The sequence below is a fragment of the Topomyia yanbarensis genome, chromosome 1 (assembly GCF_030247195.1).
Source record: "Topomyia yanbarensis strain Yona2022 chromosome 1, ASM3024719v1, whole genome shotgun sequence".
NCBI classification, from domain to species: Eukaryota; Metazoa; Arthropoda; class Insecta; order Diptera; family Culicidae; genus Topomyia; species Topomyia yanbarensis.
Genome location: NC_080670.1, coordinates 7959408 through 7982030, shown reverse-complemented (window position 1 = coordinate 7982030; position 22623 = coordinate 7959408). Strand labels below are relative to the sequence as shown.

At 39.6% G+C, this 22623-nt stretch overlaps 1 protein-coding gene across 1 annotated transcript in view; it reads right to left on the bottom strand.

Moving 5' to 3' along the window:
• Window positions 1-22623, bottom strand: part of LOC131693460 (CCR4-NOT transcription complex subunit 6-like) — a 173792-nt gene that overhangs the window by 1351 nt on the left and 149818 nt on the right. Inside the window, exons 4-7 of the mRNA XM_058981282.1 lie at window positions 4597-4665; window positions 852-958; window positions 545-750; window positions 5-480 (exon numbers count right to left, since the gene is read on the bottom strand). Coding sequence (XP_058837265.1) covers window positions 5-480; window positions 545-750; window positions 852-958; window positions 4597-4665 — 858 coding nt within the window. The remainder of the gene's footprint in view (window positions 1-4; window positions 481-544; window positions 751-851; window positions 959-4596; window positions 4666-22623) is intronic.

Genomic DNA, 22623 nt, shown 5'->3' with positions numbered 1-22623 from the left:
TCACAATTTGATATACGCTGCAGGCAGGATTTGTAGCCCAGCTCCTTGAAATCTTGATGGTCCACTGATACACGCCCGGCGCTGAGAAACTCGATTACGCCCGAATCTGGCAGCGAATTGAAATCGCCACACAACACCAGTTGCACATTGTTTACGTCGAACTTATGCCCCGGCCGGAAGCTATGGCTCGCCTCATCCAGTATCGTCTTCAGTTCGTTGCCAAGCATCATCGTCTGAATAAGCTTCACGTCGCAGAACTCCGGATCCCAGTGAATGTGCGCCGTACACACCAGAATCGGCTGTGAAACTGCGGCCTGCTCTTGTGGAACACCTTCCCATGCACTTTCTTTCACCTTGAGCAGTGCCGCCAGACCGATGTTATCCTTTGGCATCACCCGATTCAGCATGTTATCCGAACCCTCGGCATTTGCCATTGCCAGTTGATTGAACTCGACCAGATGTTCCTTGATGAGCGTAAACCTGCGAGAAATTGAATGATGGTTCATGTATTTTTTTTCTTTCTTTTTTGCCTGACAACACTTACTTGGACGACCGAAAAAAGATGGCGCAGCCGTCGACGTATTTCCGGTCCAGCTCGGACATCGTTTTAGCACGCGATTTGGGCGAAAAGATACCCTCGTAACCGTCGTTCTTCAGTTCCGGTTTGAAGAAGTTGAAAAACTGATCCGTTTCGACCTCCTGCAGGCTGATGATGTCCGCCGAGTAGTGTCGAATTTCGTCCAGGATTGCCTGAAGAAGCGGGAGAGGGAGTAAGCATTAGAGATGGCAGACCGCAGGTATGGGATCTCTCAAAAACACGAGCAGGGAAATGTGATGGCGGAAAACCTTACCTTTTTTCGATATTCCCAGCCTAGGGCCCAGCTGGGACAGTAGCCGTACATCTGCCTGGTAGCGTACTTGTCGCAGAGTACATTATAGCACATGACGGTAAATATACCTGCATAGACAAATGGAAAGAGATTGTATGTAAATCTATTTTGATATGAATAACAAAGCCAAAAAATATTAGCTTTTTTTTCATTTGTTTATTTGATCCAGCGAAAGCTTAACGGAACCGTAGGACGATTTTTATATATAAGTTTCGTATTTGCTTCCTCACAGATGGTAGTGGCTGTTCACCTAGAGATACTGGAACTAGTGTTTGCTGTTTGATCAGCAACTACAAACATGGTAAATTTGCCATATTTCACAGCGTTCAATCACGGGAAATGCTTTCCCAAGTGTATGGAAAGTAGATGCTATAGTTCCAATTGACAAGGCTAGAAAAACTTACAATATTGAAAACTGCAGAGGAACCTGTGCTACTGAACTGTCTGACTAAAGTTTTGGAGAGGATTGTTTGCAATGCAATGTACGCTGCATCTTCCAACATCATTGACGAATGTCAGCACAGTTTCGTAAAAAGCGCTCGACCACTTCGAACGTGATGACATACACAAGCTTTCTAGTTTCTAATTGTCATCAACGTGGCAGCGATTTCAGGCAGAGCCATCAATAGGAAGCACCTAAGTGACTCAATGCAATACGGAAAGGTTTTAACTAGAGATGCAACGTGTCTGTTAGAATCATTCAATGCTCGCGTGGCAACCGAGAAACACCGTGGATAGTGTCCGAACGCTACAATAAGCGTTTTCTACCAAAAAAGTGCGATCTATTAATTACGCCGAATTCGTTAAATTTGGGTCAATGGCGTGTTCGGAGGAAATTGTGAACATTTCAGGCTCTTACATATGGTATTATAATTTAAATGATTAATCTCTTTAATAGAGAAATATATTTACCAAATTTCTTGTGAGTGTATACAATAAAATTACGTCTTCGTCAAAGTTCTTGAGCAAGCTTTTGCCAACAACTTCGCTGATGACACAAAGTTTTTATCTTTAATGTCCTCATCATTATTGCTAGTTGTTTATGGATGATACCTTTAAAGCAAATTCATTAATATAACTTTTTGAATATCATTCAGACATGTTTGGGATGTTCCGTCAAAAGGTTTGAATGATCAAAATGGACAAGTTTCTGCGTTACAACATTGGCTGATCTCGTGTATTTTCAAAGTAATATGGCAATTTTTGAAAAAATTGATGTTTCAAACAGTGATTGGTGGTTTAAGTTGAAACGGATGAGTTTACATCAATAGTGCTTTCGAGATATATATCAAGAATTGAAATGTCTGTCATTTGCTGCTATGATTTCCGTGGTTTCCTATAAGTGAGATTTTTCAACCAATTATTTTATTAGTAAAAGGAATTGGATGACATCTTTGGCAAAGTTGTGGAGGTTGCCTTCACAAATATCTTTATTGAACACACACAGTCTCTTCTGCAAATGCTGACCCCCAAAAAAATTTTTTTTATTATCTTTTCAATGATCATTCCAACGGATTTCATATATTCTACGAACTTGTTTCAACCGTCAAAATACACAATTTTTATTAACGCAGATTTTTTCTTATCTCGAGTATTTTCGAAGATATTTTATTTTTTTTATTATTATTCAAAAAGTTTTTCTCAAATCATCTATAACTCTATTGGAGACAACGAGAGACAAGTGTACTTTATTGAGTTTTATAGTGTTGATGTAGCATTTGTAATTGAAACTAGAGCCTGTTGCCCGTTTCTGCCCGCCCAATAACGTATTACTTTTAATACTTCAGCTAATTTTACCAAAAAATACCCAGTAACTTCTAACTTTGCTTCTACTTGAGAGTTTGCGTTTGAAAAAAAATTATGGGTGCATGTGGTTTCTAGGTACGTGGGGTAATGAGCCTATCGGCACACACGTTTCATATTTGATATTTATCACTAAAATATCTGACACATGCTTCTGTAGGTGTTTCAAAAGTGCGGACGGACACAACTGTATTTGCGCCTGCAAATCCGATTTGTTTTCAAGCAATTTCGATTTGTTTTCAAAAAGTTGCGAAGATAATTTATAGCGATTCTTGGTAGTCGACCCAAAAGTAATGCTGACCAAGAGAAAGCTTTGAGGCTGGGATTAGTATTTTATATCGATCGAATTCCTTACGGCATGTTCTGCAGCGTTGCATTTTATATGGGAGTTTAAAAGTGGAATTGGAAGGGAAACAATCACTTTCCTAGCAAAGCATTCTGATTTCTTATTTCGAACAGTTTTGTTTCGAACCCATTTCAAGCACTATCAAAACACCAAACAGTGGGGAATTATAGGCTTTTTGTTTGCTCGGGATTCGCGTGTTTTCTTGGATGATCACGCGCGGCCGTAAATCTGATACTTAATTTTCGGTGTACGGTTCAGTGCCAGAAGGGTTATCTACTTCGTACCACCAGAGCTTATGGCCGTGTCACCATGAAACGCGTTGTCTAGCGGCATTTTTTTATATTGTAGGGACTCCGGGCGTTTGTAGGTTCACTCTTGAGACCGCATTTGTAAATTTATAAGCGCTGAAACGTTCACTTAATCATCGTGGATGATCGCGAAAGGCTAGAGCGTTTGTATGTTAACATGTTTGTCGCGTACTAGCGTGCATGAAATTTGCGTGGATAAATTCGATTTTTAAACCGTGCGTCCATTCGCATCTTCGCGTGTATTCTTGAAAGGACCGTGAATCTGATACCTATTTTTTGTGTATGGTTCAGATACTAGAAGAGAGTAAGTTTCCCTATATCACTAGCGTTTACAGACATGTCACCATAAAACGAATTGTTTAGTGAATACATGCGTCATTTTTTTGGTCCAGTTGAAGGCATGGACCTAGGGTGCGAAGACTGAAGGTAGAGAGGCGTTTATCAGTTTATAAGTTCTAAATCGTTCACTTAATCACCGAGGCGCCCTCATGTTTGCCAGATCGCGAACGTAGTTGTTAAAAATTACAAAAACTACAATAGTAATACTAACACGAGTAGGTTTCTACTTTTACATTTCTTTAATGGTTGATCGTTACTTTGGACAGGTGCAAAATATGATCCAATGACACCAAACCTGCTGGATACATACTCAGAGCGCTAGAAGTTTTGATTGTCGAATGTTGCATCCTACCCCATTGTATGCGGGAAAGGAAATATTTGTTTTTGAGGATATTTGTAGCTCCGTGTCCAAGTACTTCACATAGCTGGATAACTGTATATATTTGCTGTTTGATTTGTGAAGTTATTGTGATCATTAGCTTCACGGTATACAAGAAAACTGACGTTGAATACTACGCTTTCGAATGTCAAAAATGTCAATTAGGAGAAAGTTCAATAATAAATGAGGGCACAAAATGTTTCTACAAAAATCACAACACATAACCTGCTGCTATTACACCTCTCTCATAAAAAGATAACAAAACCGAATCTCAAGGTGGTTTGTTTACTTAGAATCAATACAGCAGCACTTGATTTCAACGTTTGCAATATTTGGCCATCTGATAACGATGGAAATTTAAAAAAAGGAAATCGACTTTGTCTCGTTTTATCAATCAGAAGCAATGGAATGAAATCAAGCAGAGTTGATTTCATTCCATTCGCGTATATATTCGTACTCAGATATCCGACCCAATATTCTAGATTTCGAACTCCATGATCCTCGCATCTCCTTAAAATGTTTAAAACTTACATGCACCCCTGGCCCGATTCGGCCTCGCTAAAGGTATCCAGGGACGTTGTGGTGGCGGAGCTACGGTCACTGTAAGAAAAGAAAGAGAAAGCACAGATTAGTAAACAACAATTAATAAACAAATTCAATTACATATATATGTTTGTCTACTACACAGGTGAATGTTTTTATTTTACACCTTTTTTTCAACCTGAAGAAACCTATAAAGCATTTACGGTTAATGAATTTAAATTCCTCGAAAAGGCATAAAAACGCAATAGAAGAATATTTTTACGACTCCACCAGTCGAAGGGGAATCCATCATATAGGCCCCACAGCGAATAGTTCCCAGAGCGTCGAGATTTCCTCTCCCAGTTGATTGAAATTTGACGAGCACCGGCACTAGCCTGCCAACGGATTCCTTTCATGTGAGTGATTTTAAATTTTCTCATTCGCCTTTTTATTACCGGTGTTAAGTAAATATACTGCAGACACGTGCTCGACCAGCAGAAAGTGCAAATTTATTCGATTGCATCAGTACGCAAGTTAACTCTGCGCTTCTGAAATCATGACAAATTGTAGGTTCTGGATACATTGTAGCTCGCACCATTACTCGAGAAGATATTAAATCTTCCAGTTCAAAGAGCTCCTGCAAATGTATCGTTATAACAAAAGGAGAAATAGACCAGAACGTGACTGAAGCAGATCAATGGGCACACTTTCAGTTTATGTAGATCAGTAGAGTCCCCCCTACCCCCTCTTGGATCGATACCCGAGCCCCCTTAGTCTATCTCTACCCAAGCATCAGACCTTATAAATCTTTCATGTTCATGCCCATCCCAGCCATCCGTGGCCCGCATCCACGCGGGATTCGAACTATGAATGAGCGACCATCACAGGAGTTGAACTCGGTTCGCCATGGAGAAGGGATGCAAATGTGCATAATACAATTTAAGCTAAAACTTTTAACGATCATTCCGTCTCTTCTGTGCTGCACAATGTAACCCTAGCGGCTGTGCAGAGCTTATTACATAGTCTCCCGGGGGGAAACGCCATCCGCAAAGGTGAAACCGATTTCCGTAGATAAGCTTCGAAGCACACGGGCGAACAGGCGCGGTCTTTCGCGCTGACTGTACCTCTATTTCTATCTCTCTCTCTCTCTCTCTCTCTCTCTCTCTCTCTCTCTCTCTCTCTCTCTCTCTCTCACACACACACACACACACACACACACACACACACAACGAACGAAAACAATTGATTCGCCCATCATCATCCCGTGAACGAATTCTGCTTTCTCGTCCCGACCGATACCGATGCCGTTTAAAGACATCGAACACGAACGACATGGGACGCAACCAGCCAGACCGGCGGAGTGCGCAATTAGTGCGGAGCAGTTCCAGTTTACCGGGTCGTCTGGTTCTGCAAGGCGCGGTGCGGCGACTCGCGCGTGTTGAACTGGGCCACACTAATAACCCGGTAATAAATCAGCTAAAGTGCATCGAAGATTGGCGGGTTGCACACAGCCAACGTTCCCAGGCGGGGATTGGGGTTAAAACCGGGTGATGAACTGGACACCCCGACATCGGCGCTGCCGGTGGTGGATTGGCTCGCGTTTGTACTGTACAATGGTTGGTTAGGTTTAGTATTCATAATTAAGGAAGATGTAGTACTCGCAGTACCATGACATGTCAACAAATGGACGCAGGTGTTTTCGGTTGTGTGTTGAAAATGCAAGCACATGAATGTTTTGAACTATGCCTACTTCATAAGTTTTTCTTTGGATGAGAAAATTTATAGTGTTGAATTTGCGTCGGAAATACGCATTGTTTTGTCTGAGTGGAAGGATAAGTTCATGTTTGATCGGTATTCCTCGGATCTTTTCATTGATTTATTGAAATGAAATGATTTAAAAATTCCAGATTAAAACATGATTCAATCCACCTAACAGTGAGATGAGATATTTATTATACATATCACTTTTTGTTCATTCATTAGTTTGCTAGTAGGGTAAAAGTAGCTCCGAATCCTGCACGAATAACACTACCAATAAAATGAATAACTTATAAAAAACAATTAGGTGAACGCCATTAAAAAAATAATGAAAAGAATAATCTGAATAACGGGAATATGAAGACGAAAATCCAAAAAATGAAAAAAAAGATCAAATTCATAAAATGAATAGAATTTTAATAATATCATTCAAATCATCAAAAAATTTGAATGAGTCAAAAAATAAAATTAACAAGAGCGCAATATATTTAAATCCATAAAACGCATTAAATGAAAAAAAAATAAAAAAAGTTATAAAAATAATATGAATGAGAATGGTATCATTATTGAGACATTATGAAAAAATGAGTAAAATGAAAAATGAAGGTTTAATGAACACAAACATTAATAAAAAATTTAAAATATGAACAATATAAAAAGAAATAATAAAATAATTAAAACACTATTAAGTAATTCAAATAAATGATAGAAAATTTATGGGGACGGGCATAGCGTAGTTGGTAAATCGATTACCTTGTACGCACCTCACCTGGGTTCGAATCCTAACCCCGCACATAGGATTAGAGATTTTTCTAACCCGAAGAGGCGAATGATGTTAAGGTTAAACCTTTATAATAAAAATAAAAAAAAAGATAGAAAAAGAAAATAAATATAGTACACAAAACGATTAAAGCGAAGAAATTAACGAAATGAATGTTGTTTACAGAATGAACGAAATGGTGGAATTGCCAGTGGAAATTATTGAAATGACCGAAACGAATGAAATGAATAATATGAATAAATATATTTAAATAGATAAAATCAATAAAATAAGCAAAAACAATGAAGGATCCAAAGTTTCCACCTATTTTTCCCCTTTATTTTTTTTAGATATCTTGGATTTATACGGTGTGGCCATTTTATTGGAAGACCCAATCGGGCGTGATAACTTCATGATCGCGTGGGAACGAACGTAGTTTGAGACCGCGTTTATAAATTTATAAGTGCTAAGGGGTAGTATGTTGTATGTGGATAATCGCGAAGGGCTCGAGCGTTTGCATGTTACCGTGTTTGAACGCGTGGGCATTTGTATGTCATGTGTGCTAGTTTAGATGAATCTTCGCGTGTATAACCGCGACTGTTAGGTCATTGAGGCATATTCAAGTGGGTTTTCGAACGTTCGCGCGGACCGCGAGTCTGGTGGTTAGTTTTGAATGTACGGTTCAGAAACAAGAAGAATGTGAGTTCCTCCCTATCACAAGAGTTCCTGCTAAATGTCGCAATGAAACTTGTTATCTAGTGTACATGAATATAATTTATTTTTCTGTGAATTGTTCCCGGTCCAATAACCACCAACGCTAGTCCAATTGAAGGCATCGACTTAGGCCAGGTTTGCGTGGGAACGTGCGTTAGTATAATCGTACTTGAACCCGCGTTTATTGATTCATAGGTGTTAAAACGTTCCTTTAATCACAGGGGCGTTTTATCGTTTGTGAGATCGCGGGCATACGTTTGCGTGGGTGATACCACTTGCATGTTCGCGTTTGTGATCAGGGTTGTATTATCGCGCAGACTTCAATCGATTGTATGTGTACGAATTTGATCGCGGTGGTGAGTGATGTCTCGTGTATGTAACTTCTTCGAGTGTAAAAATTCGTTTGTATAATCGTGTAACCGCTTGCAAATTCGTTTGTACGTTTGAATGTACCCTGGTTTTGAACCCACGGCTCAGATCTGGAAGTGAGTGAGCTTCTTCATATCACTAGAGTATCCGGCCACCCGAGCAAATACTCATGGGTTCAAACACCACATAGCCCCTTGAAAAGACCTTAAACATGGTCCGTGTCAAAATTCACAACCATCAAGACACCATAAAATGGTCTCAATAACCCATAAATACACCAACATATGGTATTTTATATGGGTTCTACCGGACCATGGTGATGGTGTTTTCATGGGTTGAACCCATTTCAAACACCCATGTCAAACCCCATGGGTGTATTATGGGCTTTTCGTTTGCTCGGGCATACCGCCCTGATACTTATAATTTATATGAGTTTATTTTTTTGACGAGTAGGGGCTTCCCCACGTAACCGATTCATAATAGTGTGGGGGGAACGGGCGTTAGTATAACTGCACTTGAAACCGCGTTTATATACTTGTTTGTGCTAACATATTGACTCGATTACCGGAGTACTCTGATAAGTGCTCGCTCACGTTCCCTCATTCATTTACTTCCAAGCTGACTGAACTTTCACACAGAATCGAATCATCAACAAAAGCAGTATCAGTGAACTGCGTAATCTTTGTCTGTTGCATTTTTTGAACTTGAACCGAAAATAACTGAATGAATGCGCTGCACCGAACGAATAAAGGACGACCAACTAAAACCATCTCTTCAACGTGTTACTTGCGACGACGGCCCAAGTCAAAAAATATCAAAAATGGGTTAATCACAAATTATGTATGTTATTGCATCTTGGAATTTTTTTTCTAATTCTGAAAAATACTTTTATTCAAATAAATACATTCAAATTAAGTTTTTTGACCAGAACTCGGTATCATTGCATTCATTACTTATTAACGTACAATAATTTGTGATTAACCCACTTTTGATATTTTTGACTTGGGCCGTTCTTGCACTGAGCCCTTCATGTGTGTCAGGAAAAGTTGCATAACAAGGGATGCTCGTTTTCAAAGATAGCGCTGTAAAAGATTTGTATTTTGTATTAGGATGGTATTCTGCCATTCGATCAGAAAGTGAATATTAAGGCACAGAAACTAGAACCTGAGTTTTTATGATTCCAGTAGAGGAAAATATCATCATCTCCTTTGAATTCGATATTCACTTAGCACTGGACAGTTCAATCCGATTTATCCAGGTACCGTTAATGACAACATATTGCAACTCTCAAATACCCCCTCGTCTAATGGTGTTACATATTTCTTTCAACACAAAAGATATCGTCGGCCACTTTCGTTCGGTCCATTTCGCTCGCTATCGTGTAGCTGGAGTGTAGACCTGATTGACACGGCACGTCTTACGTCCGGTCCACATTATACCACTTGCTCGCACGGCCCACAGTATACATGACCAGCTTAGAATCATGCCCTACGCCAAAAACCTACGGGGACAATCAAATTACTCTTTTAATTTAATTTCCTCTAGCGGTAATTCTCTGCAGGCCCATGGTAAGCACCACCTCTACTAGCTCATCGGAACAATAGATACATTTCACTGTTTTTTATGTATAACTGCACAGATCCGAACATTTGCAGTAACCATTGAGTCATTGAGTACGTTTTTTATTTGCGACTATTATAGCTAAATCAATTGTCATCAAAGTGCCCTTTACCTATGGATCCGCTCAGCACCGTCCCGGACGCAGAAAGTTCGCCGACGACTTATTTTTATTGCTCGCACATTTGCAGGCAATTATCGTGACAAACAATTGCGGATTTATTTAAATTTATACTGTCACTGCACTCTCTCTCTCTATCATCCAGGCCCAGCCAGACGTCGTACTGCAAGTCCACCTCCGCAATCCGTATGTGAACGACGACCCGCGAGAGAACAGTCTTGTGCTATGGAGGAAAACCGACCGAACCGGCCGTCCGGAATAGTCTGAAACGGCTTGTGTGATAATTCGCTGAGACGATGTGCAATCGAGTGAATTAATTCCGAGATATTGTTACAAACGTAACATTGATGTTAGAGAGCTTGAGAGCGAGATAAAGGCGACTTTGTAGGTACAAATTACAATGAACTACATAAATCGGTGTTGAAATGGGTTTGACTTCCTGGAACGAGGTGAGACTCTACCCCTCCTATCACAAATCCCAATCGATATAGTCCTATAATTAACACTAACCAGTGACGCGACAGAAATTACAACAGCAGGTTTCAGATAATGTTTTGTAAAATTGCATCACCTCCCTGTTGTTGCTGCACCGTTGTAAGCGTGGGTCAGTAGATAACTCATCTCATCACATTCCATCGCTTTGTAGAGAGACAGGTCAACCGGTTAACCGTTACCATCCGCCTATGCACACTGGGAAACTAGTCGTCGTCGTTGTCGTTGTCGTCGACGTCGGGCGTTGCAATTGGAAAGGAAATGCAAAACTTCAACATCCAAAACTGAGCGGGCGCGCACACGCCTTCCGGATAATTATTATTGGCGTAGGCTCGAACTGAGCCGAACAATTCGGGACGGAACGAAACGGAACCCAGTCAAGTCAAGCCAACCAGATCGGCTCTAGTCTAGACCGTTTGGAGGCGATGCGATTCGATTATGAAAGTCTCTAGTCAAGTTGCAAACCGGCCATGGTCACCAAGTTTAAGCCAACCGCACGGAATGTGCATGCATAATCCAATCTTGCAGCTTTTATTGCTGCGTGACAACGTGTGCTAATGGTGGATGGATGCTCTTTGGTTTGATCTGCTGACACAGTAGGGAGTACCCCGGGATTCATTAACGGTGGTGGCACACATTTTTTTCGTTTGACCCAAGACGCAGATGTTTCAACTCTACAGACGAGGAGGTCGTTAGATGGGATTTATTTGTCTTGTTTCGATCTATGAGCATAAGGTGTGGTGTATAATTTTCCCACGCATTTCGAGCAAAATCCGACGGCGGACAGAACTCGAATCAGATTTCCAATTGCTAGTTTCGGTTACTTTATTGTTATTATTGATTTATGAGTTCAGTTGCGGGTGATATACCGCGGCCGGTTAATTATAGCTTATAGCGGAGCAAACCATTCGATGAATGATGATAGACCTGATTTAGAAATTGGATGATTTTATAACGCGCTTTAATTTCCTCAGTGTTGTATTTGGACAAGTCTCCTTAATAGTTTTGAGGAATTTATTGTGACCTCAATTCGAAGCTTTTCTGCCTAACGCAGTATGAAAGTGGCAGTGGTCTGCTAGGTCCCTTATCACTTATTTTTATACGCTGATTCATCATCAATGCTATATTTGCACACGAGCCACTTTGGTTATGCAACAATATTTTACGATCTTTTTTTATTGTAAATGAAAACTGAACCCCGTGGCCACCCCTGAGTCGATTCCTAGTGCCACAAGGAGTATCTGCTCCAAGTTTGAGCCAAATCCGACAAATCTAGCTACCGTACCAAATTGTTCGAAGTTTTAATGAGATTTTTCGACAATTTACATGGTGTAAACCCACTAAGCGCTAGGTGGCACTGTATACATCAGTATATCACTGTTAGTAAAAATAAGAAAGATAATGTTATTTCCTACAACTTTGTCGAAGACTGCAAATCAATTCAACTTTCATAGCAGAAGTTATTAATCTTTTAATGAAATAATTTTTGAAATAAACGAAAAGAGGTAGAAAATAGGTGTCTTCCATAAAGTTGTAGAACAACTATTCATTTTTATGGTAGTGTTTTCTCGACTAGATCTGTTCACACCCATTCATTCTGCTACTGACTGATAACACCCAGTCGTCGCCAGTCTAAGGACCAAATGTCATCAATAGACTTAGACTCGAGTTTTGATATCTTGGAATAATGTGAAAAGTACAGGTTCCTAGACGAACATACTGATCAATTTCCACTCAGAGGTCTGTAAAAAGCATCTAAATTTGGTTGATGTGTGTTTTTAATCCTAGATAGAGGCGGGTTCTTATACCATCTCAAGAGTCTAATCGAAACCTTCTCAGGTGTCTAATCAAATCGTTTGAAGAACTCGGATGACATCTTCCTAAGCATTCCCAATATTCTTGCTGAATTCTTCTGAAAAATCCCGCTAAGACAAACAATTTAGCAGTCTGAAAAAAATCATGTTCCTATTTTGACGAAAATTTCCTTAATCCTTAACCCTTAATTCGCACGGAATTCAATTTACATTTTTAATGAATACTGGTGAAATATGAGAATACTGCTCTGGTTTAGTACCGAAACATTTTGTCGGAATGTTGGAAAGGAATCAACAATAAATTTGAAAAGGATTCCATCAAAATCTTGACCAAAAAACTTAAAAAATGGAATGGACATCACTATACCAATTCCGTCTAAATCCAGGAAAAGCTAATTTCGAGGTAATAAATAATTAAGTAACCGGTAGTGTCCTGAGCGGAAATAAATCCGAATCTTTTGCCGAATTCCATCGGAATCCTAAGCAAGATTTTATCAAAATACTGAGGATTCCGTCAAAATCATAAAATAGAATTTACCACTATCCTGAAATAACAGGACTCTGTGTTGAACTATCCTGAAAAACAGGACTCTGTGTTGGATTCAATCAGAATTATGAAAAGGACTTCATGCGAACTCTAAGGCTACATAGGATGCAACCAAGTCGAAACGACTATTTCATATAAGCTTATACGAAAAACCTTTCGTTTCGAGATGCGGAATGTGACCCCTGCTCATAACGTAAAAAAAATTAAGAAATTTTCCCCCAGAAGCGCTAGCCTTGTGAATATTTAATACCATCATCTCAAAACTGAGTACGATCTACATCTGAGTCCTGAGCACGATTCCATCAAAATGCTGATCGCATCATAATTCTGAGCATTCCCCGAGAAGCTTGTGCAAAATTTCATCAAAATCCATCAAAATTCAATCAGAATCCTGAGGAAGATTCCGTTTGAATCATGGAAAAGATCATCTCAAAATAATGAACAAGTAGCACTATCCAAACCCTGAGTTGGATTTCGCCGCAATCCTTTACCAGATACGGAATCTTGAGTAGGTCTCTATCAGATTCCAGAGAAGATTTCGATAAAAAATCGGAGTATTCTGTCAAAGTTGTGGCCCCCAATATGGGGTTTTAGCGTCAATGGATCATTCGTTCTATATATGTCGTTCTGAAAATTAAAATTTTGAGCAGAATTCTGTCAATATTTTGATTTTTTTTATTTTGTCAGAATCATAAGCAGTTTTCAATCAGAATCCTGGTCAGGAGAACGTCGATAAGCTAAGAGGGATTCTATCAGTATCATGACCATGACACCATCTGAGTACTTAAAACCTTAAGACATGACAGAATCCTTGGCACGATTTCAACAGAATCTTGAGAAAAAATCCTGATGACTTACAGCAGATTTCTGAATATAATGCAATCCGAATTTTGAAACGGACTCCATCCGTTTATCCAAATGCTGAAAATTTCCATCAACGATATAAGAATTCTGTCAAAATGCTGCGAAAGATTCCATCAGAATTTTGAGTTCGATTCAGCCAGAATGTAGAAAAAGACTCCATCAGAATCCTCAGCAGCTTTGAGAAAGATTTCATCAGAATTCTAAGCAGGACACCGTCTGAATACGGAGCACCTTAAGAGATGAGCAAGACATCGCCAGAGTACTGGGCACGATTTCATCAGAATCTTGAGAAAGATTTCATCAGAATCCTGAGGTTTTCGTCAAAATTTACGAAAGAGTTTGTAGCAACACCATCTGAGTACTTAAAACCTTAAGACATGACAGCATCCTTGGTACGATTTCAACAGAATCTTGAGAAAAAATCCTGAGGACTTACAGCAGATTTCTGAATATAATGCAATCCGAATTTTGAAACGGACTCCATCCGTTTATCCAAATGCTGAAAATTTCCAACAACGATATAAGAATTCTGTCAAAATGCTGCGAAAGATTCCATCAGAATTTTGAGTTCGATTCAGCCAGAATGTAGAAAAAGACTCCATCAGAATCCTCAGCAGCTTTGAGAAAGATTTCATCAGAATTCTAAGCAGGACACCGTCTGAATACGGAGCACCTTAAGAGATGAGCAAGACATCGCCAGAGTACTGGGCACGATTTCATCAGAATCTTGAGAAAGATTTCATCAGAATCCTGAGGTTTTCGTCAAAATTTACGAAAGAGTTTGTAGCAACACATTTGAGCAGTACGCATTTAGTTTTGAAAAGGATTCTAATAGAATCGTCGGAACGCTTTGTTGGGTTCCATTGCAATTCTAAGCAGGGTTTCATACGTATACTGAGCAGGGTTTTTCTGCCGAATAATGAAAATAATCACATCAAAATTCTGTCAAAATTCTGAGTTCATTGAGATGAGTAAGACACCGTCAGAATTGTGGGAATGATTTCGTCGGAATCCTTTGCCGGAATTCATCGGAATACTGAGAAGAGTTTCATAACAACTTGCGATTGATTTCATCAGAATCCTAAGGATTGCGTCAAACTTTCTAAATGGATTCTCTCAGAATTCTAAGTAGACTGTAATCCGAAATTTGAAAAGTACTCTATCAGAATCTTCGGAATGCTTTGCCGAATTTCATCGGATTTCTAGGCATGATTTTATCCGAATATTGCAAATATTTCCATCAAAAACCTCATTGTTTTAACCCTTAAATGCGCAATGTTGTTTTAAAACAACATTGGGAAAACCATCTCAAAATTATTATAGTAACATATTAAAACTGTGAGACAATTTTCAGAAAATTTGAAAAAAAAAATGCTTTGCGCCTATAAGGGTTAAGCAGTTTTCAAAAAAAATGAAAAATATTTCATCAGAATGAATGTTTAGCCGCATTACCTTAAAATAAGTAAGACACCATCAGAATCCAGGATATTCGATCAGGGTCCTAAGGAGTCCATGAGAATCTTCAGCAGATTTCCATTAAAATCCTGATCCTGCAAAGAATGCTGAGCAGGATTTCGTCGGAATGCTTCACCTGACTACTTCCAAATTCTTTACGGGACTCCATCGGGATTTTGGGCAGACTTCATCAGAATTCTGAGAGGGATCCCAGGATGAGCAGGATATTGTCACAATACTGAGAAGAAATGCCACGGAAAACTCCATCCAATTTTTTTAAATGAATTCCATAAATGCAGGGTTGACCTATAACTCCATCATTTTGGGACCTTTTCATTGAGCTTTTCACTAATGTATAAATTGGATCGAAAATTACACAAAACTTGGTTACTTATTTCCCGTCTGTTATATTTTGCCTCTTATGTCACGAATCTATGTATTATAGATCTAAAGACATTGTCCATATAAACTTCACGATAATATCGACAGCTTGTAATCTAAAAATCTTGTAAAACGTGCAATCTACTTTTGACGTTGGGATCCCAAACCGCTTCCCAAAATTTGTCTCCGTGATAGTAGTTTTGCTAAACGTTTGTTCAGTATGACTATCTTGCCATTTGAGGTGTGATGCCTATAAAATTAGTATTTAAAATATTACTGGCGGAGATGAAATGAAACAAGTTTATGATTATGTTGCTTTTCGTTATTCTCATGGTTTCATCCCAATTCGCAGCGTGGTGCAAAACGTATCTGGAAGATTTTGAATTGACACTGACTAGAAACGAAATAGAAATAAAAACTTTGTTTGAATCACAGTCAAAGGAATCTATAGACTCTTTCGCCCCAATTCCCGGCTAGTAGTATCAGTGATCGCGTTCGCCTATTTCCAAGCCACTCCGACTGAAGACGCTTAACTACATTAGTACAATCGTCATAAATAATTTCTCCTGGAAAGGAAACATACGGGGTTCGAAGGCAGAGAAATCTTTACCACCAGCTGCCAATTAAGTTCAGACAACCCACCCCCGCGTTTGCGAGTAGAATACAACATTTGGAGAAAAAATGGCACTCGCGTGAATGAAGTTGTTCCCGAAAACTGTGTCACCAGGCCTATTCGTGGGCGCTCCTGCACGCTAAGCCACTACGCCGGTATGTACCCTTATTCAGCAGACACAGTAGGCATGGTTCGCTGTTTTGCTAGTCGGGGTCGGAAGAAAACCACAGTGAGAAAGTGTTGGTCAAAATTCTGACGGCTATCCTTTAGTCCATTAGTGATTATTAATGTCAAACTTGCCCTATAGTGTCAGAATTTTTTTGTGTTTTAGCAGCTTTTCCAAGCAAAATCCAATTTGACCAATGCTCGTGTGACTGTGCAGCGTACCGACCATCACTGGATTCATTATAAACAACAGATCCAATACGCACATGCAGGGAGCTGCTGGATTCATACGCGTCACATTAGTTTCAATTTTTTGTCACCCTTTCGACGCCTTCGGTTCCGTTTTCCATTGTTAATGTACATGCTTTTCGCAACACGGATCATAATGCCAGTTGGAGCAGCAAGTGGTAGCGTAGCCGCAGACGGATGTATATTAGTAACAACAAGGCGTTAAAGAATTTGCAAGGCTTGGCGTGGCTTTTCGCTCCTATAATTGGCGATCACTTCAGAAAGATTCCAAGATTTGTTTTCCAAGAACGGCTGCCGACAACGAATGGTTCCAATGGGATATTTTTTTTTTATTTTGATGGTGAATATTATATGGCAAACTACTAAGTCGGTCTGCCAGATACTGATGAGACGATTTCAAAACTGAAATCCTTAACAAACTATCCTTTCATTATTTGTTTTCTTACGGGACCGACATCACACATTCAAAGATGTTCCGGGTATTAGCAAGAGTTTAAATAACGGCCCTTTATGTCAGCTAGTTCTCGGACACCAGTGCAAGCCTTTCGACGCCTTCGAGAAAAAATTGAACGTGGGGTGTAATGTTGCCACATGTAGGATCCACACGTTGTTTGATGTTACAAAGTGGACCAGTACAAGCATTTCCTTAACCGATCTACTACCATGATATTGGCCAGTGGAAACCGAATGAATCACCTTCCCTCGCGAATTGGTTCAAACAGCCCAGCGCTTGGCGATTGATTTTCTTGTTTTCTTCCCCGATGCTTACGAAGCTTGTTGCGGGATGATGAAGCGTGATCGTTCTGACTGAAAATCGTTTATTTAATTTTACTGCGAGATTTTTTTCCTTTTTTATCTGGTTCTGCGATTATGAGTTCGTTCTGCTATAACCACCTATAACAAGGTTTATTAAACTACTCTCGGTTTAGTTCGATCTCTGATTGGTGTGACGGGATAGCATTCAAACCGGATTGACCTCTGTACTCAGCGGTGCACGGAACGAGGCCAGCCACTACGAACAAATGATCATTCCGATGGCTGATCGATATATAGTTCACTGGAGTAGGTCTGATGGAAATACTTCATGCGTTCAGTTGAAGTAATGAAATATTGCTAGCATTTATGACTGTGAACAAACCATCCGTTTCGTGTGACACTGGTCGATGTACTTTCACTTTTGACAAGACCATAATATAATATATGGCTTTACGGTGTCAAGTACCATCGTGTTTTTCGCGCCAAATGTCAACATATCTTGTTTCGCAAGTCGCAAGATTAGTCGTACCGATCCGTCTCTCCATTTCGGTTAGGTAATGATCACTTGGCGGGGATTTTAGCCCCGCGAAGTGCAGTGCTTCAGCGGGCGATTGGCACTTTTGAATTATAGCTCTAATGACGTGCTGGGATTTACCGCCTGGAGATTTATTTGTTCTGGGAAAAATCACACCACTTATTTGCTGTTTGAAGCTTATGCAGATCTATGATCACTGGCAATCGTTTGTTGTTAGCTAACGAGCGGTACAGGATAGCTTATTAGCGAGGATCAAGTTTCTACAGCAATTTAATATGGAATCAAAGTTCAAAGAGATTTATAGGTACATTTTATTAGTTCACATGTACTCGATGGTTCTAATGAGGATGTCAGACCGTAGCGCTAAGTGCCAAATTTATCTAACAGCTGATGGCAGTTATGATGCTGAGGTGACGAATTCCTCGCCACATCTAGAACAACTGTCACTGCCAAGATATCAATCTTGAACGTATTAGGAGGCATGTACCGTTGACAGTCGATCTATGCTGCCCCTTACTACCTAATCAGTGACCAGATTGGACGACAGAGGACCGGTTTTTTCGCATCCACTAGCAGCAACTGCCGGAGCGAGTAGACAAACCTACATATTTGTTCGGGCTCAGTTCAAGGCTAACCAGAGAGGTAGCTACGAGGTGCAAATTAACTGCTAACAAACTACTGACTACAGCTGCGAAAAGCGGATTCATCCGAAATGGGCTCGTGGACTTTGACGGGGATTCTTTGCTTTGCAGAAACAAGTTCGAAGGAGTGCCATACATGTTTTTCATAACAAGCGTCACCTACGCAGTCGAATGAATATCGTGACTTATTATATAAGCAACCTGTTGAGGGCTTCGAAAGGAAAGCTTCAGTATACAATCCCGTTGTAGAATTTCTGTTTTGACAGCATAATAGCAGTGCTAGATGTGCGATCGTACTGGCAAGCGTTTCGACAATTTGAAGACACTTATAAACAGACTATTTTTCATCTTTCTTCAGCGATCGAGAGGAATTTCTTGAAAAATACACTTTAATCCGCATCGATTCACAATTTTTGTGTCCCTGTGTCAAAAATGTATGGGAACGACAGTACTAGTAGAATTTCACAGTATAAACACAAACCGATTGATTACAAAAAATGGCTTCCTGCGAGATCATATTTAATTTCTTTCACGATCTCAGTCTCAATTCTTAATCTATTCTACATTTTTTTATTTCAATTATTATTAACCATAAGGTCATTCGCCTCTTCGGGTTAGAAAAATCTCTTGTGAAAAATTTCTAACCCTATGTGCGGGGTCGGGACTCGAACCCAGGTGCGCTGCGTACAAGGCAATCGATTTATCAACTACGCTACGCCCACCCCTTATTCTACATTTTCTGAATGTAGGAAAACGAATAACTTTTACGAGGTCTGGGAGAAAGGAGGTGTTAGACATAACGCTTTGGCTCTGAAATAGTTTCGCATGATAAATCCGATCATAAATGTTTTTCGATCATCTTGATGTCACCATAAATGTGGTGACATATCGCAATTCTTTTTTTTGCAATACAGAGTGTGTTAATTTATTCAGTAGGTTGTCATACAACAATGCAACATTTGGCCAATGTTAAGCCAAAGGGGACCAATCGCCATTTTGAGGTACCTGCCTTAAAAATGCTATCGCACCCACATCACATTATTTTTGAGAATTCAAACAGAAATTGAAAGCAAATTAGTGTCCTTCAACTTTCTAAGTTGATGGCAAGTTATCAAAAAATGAATTTTTGCATGAAAAATACCAGAAAAACATCGTGGCGCTTAGTTTGGTATGGCAGGCCATTTGAACAACATTTTGCTAATTTTCCATTGCGAAATATTGAAAATTGGGTGTGTAATAGTGAATCTTCAAGAGGTTCCTCGAAAAAATGCGGTTTAGTTAAAGCGATAAAGAGCTTTAGGCTTTCTCGCAGGCGATTTGAACAATTTGTGAGTTTAAGGTTAAGTGTAAGTCCTCTTATATAATTGTGCAAAAAGTACCTAATGTTTGATAAATTTTTTGAAGAAGTAAAATGACTACGCGCTATTCTGCAAAATGTTTAAAATCAAAATTTTTAAGCGTAAGCTGTCAAAAATGGCGGCTCTAGCAAAAGGTTTTGAAAGACGATCTCATCTGCGGGCACGATACAGACCACAATTTGTCCTCTACAAGCAGAAAACCAAAACGATCTTGAAGATTACATTCAACAGAATTGCTCCAACCTAAAAAAAAACAGGAAAAAATTCGTTATAGAAACAAAATGGTGGCCACTTGGAAATGCGTTTTTTGTATGATTTTTCCACTGTAAAAAATCGTTAATGATCAAAATATTGCGATTTTTAGGTTAAAGCGGTGGAGAATGTTGTCTTTTTTTAGGCGGGCAAAACGCGAAGTTGATTGGTTGAATGGTTCCAAAAAATGAAAATGCCCGCAGATTCGAAAAATCTTGTTTAGAGAAAACGCGTGTCAATGTTTAAAAACAGTTTTTCGTAGGGGGCGGGTATAACATACTTGGTAAATCGATTGCCTTGTACGCAGCTCACCTGGGTTGGATTAACAACCCCGCACATAGGGTTAGAGATTTTTCCAAAAAGAGATTTATCTAACACGAAAAGAGGCGAATGATCCTAAGGTTAAAACCTCTATAATCAAAAATAAAAAAAATAAAAAATGATAAAAATAGTTTTTCATGTACAATTTAACTTACTCGATCTATTTGTCTAAGAATAAGTGAATTTATAGGTTTTTAAGGTCACTAAACACGAATTTGAGGATAGATTTGGAAAATTCAAAATGGTGGACCCAATATGGCAAAAATAAAAAAGTAAAATATTTGTCAATTATAATGAAGCATCCTATATATGAGTCGCTGGACACGAATTTGAGATCCAATTTGATAAAACAAAAATGGCGGAGCCAATTTAGCGGCCAAAAAGTGATCTTAAATAATGTTCATGAAATTTTGATAAGTGTTTTCGAGAAGTTTTAGAGCGAGTGTTGAGTGTCCGTCAACGCTCAGGACATAGGTCCGTTCAAAACAGTGTAGCGACGGAACTAATTCACGAATCAAAAAACACATTTTACCAACATATTCTAGACACTTTTAGTCTTCAATTAATAAAATAAAAAAAAATGATCCTTTGAAAAAAATTTAGAAGCGGACCCCCTTAAAATACCTGATGTTTGTTTTTGTGCCGTCATTTCTCCCACCCTTCCAATTCTACTTCCTCTCTCCTTGTCCTTTCCTTCCGATTAGAGAAATTATTACAAGACACGGTAAAAATCTCCGGCAATATACGGGGAACGTGCCATTTGACCCGTAAGAACATAAGGAGCTTTAATCGTGGTCTTCATGGCCTATTTTTTCTGGAACACAAAATCCCTGATCTTGGAAATCAAAGCTCCTTGATCCTGAAACCCAAGGATTCTTGATCTTGGAATTCAAGAATCATGGATCCTGGATTTCGTCTACTCAAAAATTTTTTGTTCACAAAGACTTATTATTTTGGCCTCACACGTTTCCCAGCATTTCAATTGATTTGAATTTGAATTGATTTGAAAATATGGATCCTTCGAGTATCGGTGTCATAAGCGAAGAACTATCGAGTGCACGTCACAACGCCCAGCATCGATTCCCCGAGAGCTCAACACACTCGTTCGCATCCAAAAAATTCAAAATGTCAAGAGCTCATTAAAATTTCTTATGCAACCAGCACTCGACCAACATCCAAATATAAAACAAGCGATTACCCACCGCTGGCGACAAATTTGGCTGCACAAGTGGTCACCGGCACGAATCGGTCATGAAGGTCAGCAGAGCGGCAATAGAGTAAACACGTAATGTCGCGAGCGCCGATTTTCCCATGGACCAGTGTCTATGGCAGCAACATCAGACTGTACACAACCAACTGCTTTATAGATTGCGAAAAGATTACCAAACTGGACAGCATCGTGGCCCTGTACCGCATCAGAGGTATCCGGGCGGACACTCTGGTAAGACAGGAGAGAGTTCCAGCGGGCCCTGAACCTACACCGGGACAAGATCAGTTTGGGAAAATCTTTCGATTCAAGGTTTCTTTGCTGTGCAGTTAAATAATAAATATTATGCTCAGATTGGAGAGCTGCTAAATCGGACGAAGTGAAAACTAGAACACTAGTTGTCACTGGGGTCAATAGTGTAACATTGACACAGATCTTTCTGTTGTACTGGCTCTATTTTTTATCCGGGCATTACAGTACTCCCTTGATTGGTAGGTAAATTCGAAATTATGATGTTTGTTTTCGCTTGGTCTCTTGTTTCCATTCCAACATCACCAATCACCATCATCCTGACGACGCTGTTGCGAACGTGAGTACCTTTGCCTCCGAAACCCATTCGCACCAGATTTCAGCCGACCGATAAGAGGTGCCTGCTGCTACTGGTGTGGCTTTTTGAGCGATACCCCCTGTTGACTGTACCATCTGTTTCTCACACTACTAATCAGTGGCGTGGTCAAGGGAGGGGAGTATCGATGAGTAACAATTGTACCCAAAGTTTAACTGTCATAGATCATCAGATATTGAGTTATTAGTGATATACGTTTTTAACTTTTGCCACCTTTCACCAGCAAATCAGATCCTAGCGACGTCACTGAATCACTTGACGAGACTGACGCTGGGCTCTTACAAGTACTCAAGTTACTGAGCTGTTCACCGCGTCTACATCTGGGTTGGACTTGATGTCCCCCGCGCGCAACCGCATGTTGGTTTATTTTTGAAGGGCCTTTCAACGATCCGGACAAGTTGTGTACATAAATAAATTATAAC